At 44.1% G+C, this 10508-nt stretch overlaps 1 protein-coding gene across 2 annotated transcripts in view; it reads left to right on the top strand.

Annotated features, from left to right (window-relative positions):
- Nucleotides 1-2100: 2100 nt before the first annotated feature.
- The window catches only part of LOC118366191 (ras association domain-containing protein 3-like), a 62195-nt gene continuing 53787 nt past the window's right edge, over nucleotides 2101-10508 (top strand). The window contains exon 1 of one of the 2 annotated variants that reach the window (XM_035748676.2): nucleotides 2101-2789. In XM_035748676.2, coding sequence (XP_035604569.1) covers nucleotides 2303-2789 — 487 coding nt within the window. In that variant the 5' untranslated portion in view covers nucleotides 2101-2302. Of the gene's footprint in view, nucleotides 2790-9422; nucleotides 9577-10508 lie in introns of those variants that run through there. The other variant, XM_035748677.2, reaches the window with a different exon arrangement.

The following is a 10508-nucleotide window of genomic DNA, read 5'->3' as shown; positions in this document are numbered from 1 at the left end:
TACCACAAGCTTGTATACCCATTGGCGCAAAGCAGCCATTTTGTGTCAAAAGTCTCAGCCCTCTCTGCTCCACCAGGTGCCCAGTCGCCTGTAAGCAGTGGACAGCCTCCCTATGAGCCGGGTGCTGGGCTTCGGAGCCAAATACCTGCAGAATCACTTCTCTTCCTGGGCCAGACAGCAGGGTGGATATGTACGTACAAACAGATGTATATTGCCTATAGTACTGGAGTTCCACCTTGATCCTATCAATGATCTACAGCTGACAAAAATATCAATGCTATTTTGTGAGATGTCGAGCAACAATCAATAGTTTTAATTTCTCTCTCAACAGGAGGAAGCTTTTGTGAATGATGATGATGATGAGGAGGAAGTCGACTGAGCCAGAGGGATTTCCCCCCATTCTATACCCCCATTGTCTTATTCCCGATTATCCACTCTTTTCCCAAATATGCACTTGTGCATTTTCCGTCATGGATCAGAATTTGATTGGTGTAATTATAGGCTAAAGGGAGTTTCCACCATTGTTAAATCTATGACGGGAAAGGGTGGATAATTGGGATCTAGCTCTCTAACCCTAGCCCTAACCTCTAGAGAAGTTTCAACTCAGGGTAATGTATTGCTATTATTGCATGCCCAATTAAACATAGCTTTTTCACAAAGAAACATGTACATAGAAATATAGATGACTGTCTTTCAGAGCCATAGGATATGAGGGAAACTGTTCATCTCAAGCCCCATTCCATCTTATGAATTATACATTTATATGATATAAGAATGTATATGAAAGTACAGTATTCAGGTGTTTTTGTTAAAATATTTTAATTGGGACTACAGGAATGTAAAAAAAAATAGACAAATCTGTTGAATGAAACATTTACTTGTATTTTACATTCTATTTAGTTATTAACTTTTTTTATTGTAAGAATAATGATGATGAGACTGCTTACCATTGATCAGTTTCACCTGTCCTTGTGCTTGTCTCCTCCCCCCTCCAGGTGTCGCCCATCTTCCCTATTATCACCTGTGTATTTATACCTGTGTTCTCTGTCTTGTTTGTTGCCAGTTTGTCTTGTTTGTTCAAGCTTACCAGCGGTGTTCCTGTCAACGCCTATTGTTTCCAAGCCTTGCTCTACTTGTCCTCCTGGTTTTGACTGATGCCTGACCCTGCACCTTTGCTCCACCTCTGGATTACTGAACCCTGCCTGACCCTGAGTCTGCCTGCCGTCCTGTACCGTCGCCTAACCCTTGATTTTTGACCCCTTCCTGCCTTGACCTGTCTTTGCCTGCCCCTGTTTGCTACAATAAACAGGGTTACTTTGACAGTCGGCATCTGGGTCTTACCTTGATTCTTGAAAAGGCTATACTGTCAGATCCAAATACTGTTTACATAAAGCAACATTACCAAAGATGTCAACATTGCAGACCTCCAGGACATGTCCTCAGTTGATCCAGAAATGGAACCACTATATGGTTAAATCATGACTGGACCAAAGACTTGGGCAGCTACTGTAGCCTACGTATACTGTATGGAAGTGCTTCTATTCTGAGTGGTATATGGTCAAACAGTAATTCTGTGTGCTGAATCTATGCATTGGAATATCTACCTTGTTTAATAAGAACAATTAAACAAATTCCATATGATTATAGTGTTCAATGTTAACACTGATTTAGACAGCTTTGTGACTGTTTGATTTGTTATTAATTTTTTGAATACAAATAGATCTACTGGGCTCCTGAGTGGCGCAGAGGTCTAAGGCACTGCATCTCAGTGCTAGAGGAGTCACTACAGACCCTGGTTTCGAATCCAGGCTGTTTCACAACTGGCTGTGATTGGGAGTTTGCACAATCGGCCCAGCGTCATCCGTGTTTGGCCGGTGTAGGCCGTCATTGTAAATAAGAATTTGTCCTAGTTGTCCTGACTTGCCTAGTTAAATAATAAAAAATACTGAAAAGACTCCTAACATTGTGTGAAATTATTTATGACCAGCATGGTAATTATACTGAAATGCAATCTCAAGATCATCATGCACAGCATACCTGTACAGGTATGTCACTCATGGAGGGAGGTAGGATTTCTTGGGGTCTGTACTGAAATGAACCCAACCCCAGGTCCTGCACCTGCTCAACCTGCTTACAAGACAACAGGAAGACACACAAACAGGCCAGAGAGGACGCAGTCTATTCACATAATGTGGATTTCAACATGCAGGTAAACACCTTGTTCTGTATCTCACCTGTCAAACGCCCAATACTCCGCATTGCTGTCGCTTGTGTGCTCGAGAGTGCGTGGTAATGTAACACGATGCACCAAAGTAGGAAGTACTCACCGATGGCTCTGGATTTCGTTAATAAATCAGCACTGACACAGAGGACGACGACGGTGGACTATAGTCGAGGGGAATTGTTCAACCCGCCCAGAGTGCACCATTCGAAAGTCAATGGAGTCAGAGTCGTCCGGAGGCATATCTCTCCTCCAAGTCGCAGTCTGGTGGGCATCAAGGCAGTCTGGAGCGAGAGAAGAGCAGGCTCGTTACCAAACCTTGTAGAGAGAAGACCGGAGCCGGTGAAGGTGATGAACCCCGCTGAGGCCGAGAACGGCTGCCCTGGCCGCGGCAGTAGGAAAAGGGGGTTCAAGCCCCCGGATGTGAGGACCATATTCTCCCCCAGTGAGAGAAACCCCCGGGCGAGGGAGGAGAGGGGGGATAGACACACTTTCTACCTAGGTCTTTCGGGCGCATGGTGCGATGTGTGCTGCGAGTACATCCTCCGCGTCTCCCTGATGTGTTCAGGTGAGTTCTACTACTGTGTGATGTTTCAGGTGAGATAGTTAGACCGTCTCAACTCCAATATCATCTACTACAGCAGACAACATACTGGTTAATAGATAGCCTCATGACATACAGCTTATCAATATAATGACTTAACTGGAGAAACTGCCTTATGAATCGAGAATATCTCACAGGCTCTATACAATCGGTATATAAACACATACAGTGCTTTGAGAAAGTATGCATACCTCTTGGTTTATTCCCCCCAAAATTGTGTTAAGCCAGAATTCTAAATGTATTTTTTTCATCTACCCACAATACCCCGTAATGACAAAGTAGAAACTTGTTTAGACATTTTTGCAAATGTATTCAAAATGGAATACAGAAATATCTCAAATACATAACTATTCACCCCCCTGAGTCAATACTTTTTAAAAGCACCTTTGGCAGCGATTAAAGCTGTGAGTGTTTTCTGGTTTCAGTCTTAAGAGCTTTCCACACATGGATTGTGCAACATTTGCCCATTATTCTTAAAGAAACATATTCAAAGCTTTGTCAAATTGATTTTTGATCATTGCTAGACAACCATGGGAAAAGTCAAAGGGTGGGAATAGTTTCTGTAGGCTGTACATGTTCAGAAAGGCATGGCTACATACAGACTACTCCTAAACAGGGCCAGGCTTCACACACACACACACACACACACACACACACACACACACACACACACACACACACACACACACACACACACATGCTGATAAACTGGTTTGAAGGGAAAACGCAACCATTCCTGTACGTTCATACAGATGCTTTCCTCTCAGCTCAGCTCTCTCTGCATTCTTCCACTGATAGTCACTCACTCACTCCCTCAAGCTAACGTCATAGGAACCTGTTTACTGTCGATTGATACAATATATTCTTGTTGTTACTCCTATCATTGCTGCATTACTCCCCACTGGGCAACAGCTGGTTGGATCAACGTTGTTTCCACGTCATTTCAACCACTAAAATCTATGTGATGACGTTGAATCAATGTGGGAAACAGATTGGATTTGCAAGAAGTCACCAACTGAAGGGCATTTCTTTTAACCTAAATCCGATGACATGGTGACATTTTGTTGTTGATTTCACGCTGAATTCACATTAGTTGACAACTCAACCAAATGGAAAGCCAAACTAGACCTTGAACTGACGTCTGTGCCCAGTGGACCATCGCACGGGTAAAAGCATTGCTTGCAGGTTGATGGTTTTAAAGCACCTCTCCACATTGTCATGTCATTCTGCAGTGGTCTGATGCAGTTGCTTACAGGCCTCTGCTGTTGGCCTATGTTACATTAAGTTGTGGACTTGTGCAATATGATGGTCAAATGTCCAGTTGTGTCTTAACTGGACACCGAGTGGGTAAATGCATATGCTGTCAAATATTTCCTCCTCTACACATCTGGCATAGAATGGGTCATAACCCAATAGTGATTAGAACCTTATCTTGGCCAGTAGATCCCTAACCTGGCCATTGGAACCCTAACCTGGCCATTAGAACCCTAACCAGGTCAACACAATCCTAACCTGGTCAATGCAACCATTTTCAAGTGTTAATGTCACATGCACAAGTACAGTGAAATGCCTTTCTTGCGAGCTCTAATCAATAACACTGTAATACTAAAAAATAACCAGGTTGAACAAAAACACACAAGAACAAGTCAGCATACAGGGTCAGTTCCAGTACCATATTTACAATGTGCAGGGATACTGGATCGACAGAGGTAGATATGTATGGGGGTAAGGTGATTAGGCATCAGAATATATGATAAACAGAGTAGCAGCAATGTATGTGACGATTGTATCTGAGTGAGTGTGTGTAGAGTCAGTAGAAATGTATGTGCTTATTATGTGTGTGTGTGAGCAAATGATGGAGTGAGTGTTTGTGTGTGCGTGTTGGAGTATCAGTGTGCGTAGTGTGTAGAGCTCTGTGAGTAACCGTTCTGATAGCTGTTCAATAGTATAGAGATCCTATTAAAATCTTATTCCTAATTGTATTCTTATTCCTAATTCTATAGGCAATAGAACCCTAACCTGGTCTTTAGAACCCTTACTTGGCCATGAGAACTCTATCCCTCACAGGTTCTGCGTTGCTGTCCCCTGCCCTATGTAGCAGCTCTAGAAGTCTTTTATCCTAGGCTAACTAGCTGAATTCCTTCTGTTAACCCAAATGTGACATCGGGCTGTAAGGACAAAGGTGACTTTCACAGCTTTCTACTGTGTCCACCTCAGCCCCACAGTGAGACTGGACTCAGGTTGCAGCAGTTGCAGCAGGTTATCAGGTGTGGGAGGGAAAAATAGCCAGCAGTATGTTCTGACCACTTAGTGAATGTTTAATGGTGTTGTGAAGTTTTCTGCTCTCGCACTTAGTTGACTCCCTCCCTGTGGGGTTCTGTGTCGGGGGGGAGGAGCTATTCAATTATCACATAAGATCAAATGCAATTTTATTGGTCATGTTACACATATTTAGCAGATGTTATTGCGGGTGTAGCAAAATGCTTGACTTCCTAGCTCCAACAGTGCAGTAATATCTAACAATACACAGAAATCTAAAGGTAAAAGAATGGAATGAGGAAATAAACATTTTAGGACGAGCAATGTCGTGTGTGTGTGTGTGTGTGTGTGTGTGTGTGTGTGTGTGTATATATATACACAGTGTATTCAGACGCCTTGACTTTTTCCCACATTTTGTAATGCCTTAAATCATTTTTTTCCTCATCAATCTAATCACAATAACACATAATGACAAAGATAAAACAGGTTTTAGATTTTTTTGAATATTGATAAAAAAATATGGAAATATAACATTTCTGTAAGTATTCAGACCCATTACTCAGTACTTTGTTGAAGCATCTTTGGCAGCGATTACAGCCTCAAGTCTTCCAGGGTATGACGCTACAAGCTTCACACCTGTATTTGGGGAGTTTCTCTCATTCTTGTCTGCTGATCCTCTCAAACTCTGTCAGGTTGGATGTGGAGCGTCACTGCACATCTTTTCAGGTCTCTCCAGAGATGTTCGATCGGGTTCAAGTCCGGGCTCTGGCTGGGCCACTTAATGACTTTCAGAGACTTGTCCCGAAGCCACTTCTGCATTGCCTTGGCTGTGTGCATAGGGTCTTTGTCCTGTTGGAAGGTGAACCTTCGCCCCAGTCAGAGGTCCTGAGCACTCTGCAGTAGATCTCTCTGTACTTTGCTAGCTGAAAGAAAAATATCCCCACAGCACGATGAAACATCCCCACGGTAAGGGAAGGGGTCTGAATACTTTCTGAATGCACTGTGTGTGTGTGTGTGTGTGTGTGTATATATATATATATATATATATATGTGTGTGTACAGTACCAGTTTGGACACACCTACTCATTCAAGGGTTTTCTTTATTATGTTCTACATTGTAGAATAATAGTGAAGACATAAAAACTATGAAATAACACATATGGAGTCATGTAGTAACCCATAAAAGTTTTAAACAAATCTAAATATATTTGAGATTCTTCAAAGTAGCCACGCTCTGCGTTGACAGCTTTGTATACTTTTGGCATTCTCTCAACCAGCTTCGTTAGGTAGTCACCTGGAATGCATTTCAATTAACTGGTGTGCCTTGTTAAGAGTTCATTTGTGGATTGTCTTTCCTTTTTAATCCGTTTGAGCCAATCAGTTGTGTTGTGACAAGGTAGGGGTGGTATACAGAATATAGACCAAGTCCATATTATGGCAAGAACATCTCAAATAAGCAAAGATAAACGACAGTCCATCTTTACTTTAAGACACGAAGGTCAGTGAATGCGAAAATTTCAAGAACTTTCAAGAAGTTTCTTCAAGTGCAGTTGCATAAACCATCAAGCACTATGATGAAACTGGCTCTCATGAGGACTGCCACAGGAAAGGAAGACCCAGAGTTACATCTGCTACAGAGGATAAGTTCATTAGAATACCAGCCTCAGACATTGCAGCCCAAATAAATGCTTCACAGAGTTCAAGTAATAGTAACACATCTCAACATCAACTGTTCAGAGGAGTCTGCTACAAAGAAATTACTACAAAGAAACCACTACCAAAGGACACCAATAAGAAGAGACTTGCTTGGGCCAAGACACATGAGCAATGGACTTTACATTGGTGGAAATCTGTCCTTTGGTCTGATTTTGAGATTTTTGGTTCCAACAGCTGTGTCTTTGTGAGACAGTGAACGGATGATCTCCACTTGTGTGGTTCCCACGTGAAGCATGGAGATGTGATGGTGTGGGGTGCTTTGCTGGTGAAACTGTATCTGATTTATTTAGAATTCAAGGCACACATAACCAGCATGGCTACAGCATCATTCTGCAGCAATACACCATCCCATCTGGTCTGCGCTTAGTGGGACAATCATTTGTTTTTCTACAGGACAATGACCCAACACACCACCAGGCTGTGGGACAATGGGAGAAACTCCCAAAATACAGGTGTACCAAGCTTGTAGCGTCATACCCAAGAAGACTTGATCCTGTAATAGCTGCCAAAAGTGCTTCAACAAAGTACTGAGTAAAGAGTCTGAATACGTATGTAAATGTGATTTTTCTTTTCATTTTTGATAAATTATCCAACATTTCTAAAAACCTGTTTGCTTTGTCATTATTGGGTATTGTGTGTAGATTGAAGGAAACAAACAATTTAATACATCTTAGAATAAGGCTGTAATGTGACAAAATGTGGAAAAAGTCAAGGGGTCTGAATACTTTCCGAAGGCACTGTATGTATGTGATGGGATGTATAGACATTATGGACAGTACGCAAATAAAATATGTACTCTATCTGAGGAATACGTAGGATACAATAGTATATGTACAGCAATAGTTGAGTAGAATGGACCTGACTAGAATACAGTGTATATACATATGAAATGGGTAAAACAGTATGTAAACATTTTTAAAGTGACTTGTGTCCCATGTCTATATACATAGGGCCTATAAGGGTGCAGGGTTGAGTAACTAGGTGGTAGCCGGCTAGTGACAGTGACTATGTTCAGGGCAGGGTACTGGTTGGAGGCCGTCTAGTGATGGCTATTTAACAGTCTGATAGCCTTGAGATAGAAGCTGTTTTTCAGTCTCTCGGTCCCAGCTTAGATGCACCTTTACTGACCTCGCCTTCTGGATGATAGTGTGGCTCGGGTGTCCTTGACGATCTTCTTGGCCTCCCTGTGACACCGGGTGCTGTAGATGTCCTAGAGAGCAGGCATTGTGCCCCTGCTAATATGTTGGGCAGAGCGCACCGCCCTCTGGAGAGCCCTGCGGTTGTGGACGGTGCAGTTGATACAGACGTTGATACAGACTGACATGATGCACTCAATGGCCCACCTGTAAATGTCTGTGAGGGTTTTAGGAGCCAAGCCAAATTTCTTCAGCCTCCTGAGGTTGAAGAAGCGCTATTGCGCCTTCACCAAACTGTCTGTGTGGGTGGACCATTTCAGGTTGGCAGTGATGTGTACGCCGAGGAACTTGAAGCTTACCACCTTCTCCACTGTGGCTCCGTAGATGTGGATGGGAGTGTGCTCCCTCTGTTGTCTCCTGAAGTCCACGATCGGCTCCTTCATTTTGTTGACGTTGAGAAAGAGGTTATTTTCCTGGCACCACTCCACCAGGCCCTCACCTCCTCCATGTAGGCGGTCTCGTCATTGTTGGTAATCAGGCATACCACTTTTGTGTCGTCTGCAAACTTGATGATTGAGTTGGAGGCATGCGTGGGCACGCAGTCATGGGTGAACAGGGGGTAAAGGAGGGGGCTGAGAATCAGCAAAGTGGAGGTGTTGTGGGGGGGCGTCAGGAAGTCCAGGACCCCAGGGCGGGGTTCAGACTCAGGGCCCCGGGCTTGGAGGGTACTATGGTGTTGAAGACTGAGCTGTAGTTAATGAACAGCATTGTATCATCCATGGTTCTATTGGGGTGGTGTTTATCCCTGTCATTCACACTTAGCTGGCCAGAACCGTTTGGCCCAAATGGTCAGCTCGGCCTGTGGGCCTGTGCCAAATTCTTTTACACGGAGAGGTGAGAAGTTGGTGGAATCAGATTAGACACGGAGGAGAAGGTGGATTAACATGACCATTCAATCACCACAGGGGAATGTTAAAGACCTGTTTTGCTCCTGGGTGAAGAAGTAACTTGTTGTAAATCCCCATGAAAAGATCAGCTTTCATTCTCCACCTACGGCTGTGTGTGTGTACTTGCGCATGCCTGCATGCCTGCCTGCCTGCCTGCGTGTATGTTTTCTCTAGCGCCCAGCTGCTGTTTGTGCAGGCGCAGTGACAGTGTGGCTCCAGAAGACCTTGTGACAGGTTAATGACCCATCACAATGACCACACACACTTTATGTTTTACTGTCCTTGTGGGGATTTCAGGTAACCACGGGGATAGTAAGCTCACATGGGGGTGAATGGGGGGCTACAGTAAGGGGAGGGACTAGCCCAGGCCAGACATGACACAGAAAAGCCAGACGGGGCAGGATAGAGAGAGAGGGGGAGAAAGAGGGTATAAAGAGGGGCCAGAGTGAAAGACAGTCCAGAGCTGGGATTTGCAGGACTGGGGCGACCTTATGTTGGATATGCGCAGCGCTCTCTGCAAAATGGAGCCCAGTGTGTATGAGTTGGAACCTGGGTGTGTGACTGAATGAGCAATGGGAATGGCTAAAGGATTTGGGAGGACTCTGAGGAGATTATCTGGTTTCTTCTTCCGTGTTCCCAAAGTGATCCGCCGTTCGGGACGCCTGGAACTAAGCCTGCTTTGGAGGAACTCTGGTAAGTGAGTGTGTGTGCGTGTGTGTATGTACATTTGTATATGTGAGTGTGTGTATGTGGGCCTGTGTTTAGCCAAACCCAGAGCATGGTGGTAAGGCAGACAGAGGGTTTGGTGTCACTAAGAGGCCATGACCTGAGAGATAATACAAGTGTATGCACTGTACATACGGTTCCTGCACTGTACACACCGTTTAGGGCCCTACAATTCAGGTCCTTCAGTCTTCATGTTCTGTAGAGACCAGCCACAGATGCAGTGTTGTGTCCACAGACAGACCACTCAATGTCATCGCTGACCTGCCATGAAACATGCATTCCGTAATTAGGTGTGTTTGCATTTCAATTAGGTGTTTGGCAGCCATGTGTGAAAAGGCTCATAAGTGCTGAGTGAATGGGTTTAGTCCCGTAACTGGTTCTATGGGAAACTGATTACTGTTTACTGAGGAAAACAACACTACCACAGTGGAATGACAACCCTTCCGTCTCTTCCACTGACAGTCAGCACAGTCTGAGACCACCTGTTGTCCTGGCTGTGTGTTTTAGGGCAGCGTGTTGTAAGTGGGGGCCTGAGTGGAGCCGGTTAGGAATGAGAGACATGGATTTTAGAATTGAAGTCTCCGAATGTAGAATGTGGAATGTAGAATGAAGTTAAGAAGACGTAATGCCGCTTCAAAAAGGAGATGTATTTTCTATTGTCTAAAGACAGCGCAGGAACAAATACAACACACCACCTGTCTGGACAAGCCACACACATCCACAGTTCTCCAGCCTCAGACCATTCTACTCCTATTACAGTCCAGTACTAAACAGTGTTGTCCTATGACAGGTATTGTGTTGCTGCATCCACAGCCTTGGTGTCATACCAACTGCTTTAGTAAATGGATCACGTCGGCCCATCGCCCAGATAAAGCTATTGTACCTACTGAAACATAAGG

The sequence above is a fragment of the Oncorhynchus keta genome, chromosome 33 (assembly GCF_023373465.1).
Source record: "Oncorhynchus keta strain PuntledgeMale-10-30-2019 chromosome 33, Oket_V2, whole genome shotgun sequence".
In the NCBI taxonomy this organism is placed as follows: domain Eukaryota; kingdom Metazoa; phylum Chordata; class Actinopteri; order Salmoniformes; family Salmonidae; genus Oncorhynchus; species Oncorhynchus keta.
Note: the sequence above shows the minus strand (reverse complement) of the source record. Positions and strands in the feature narration are given on the sequence as shown.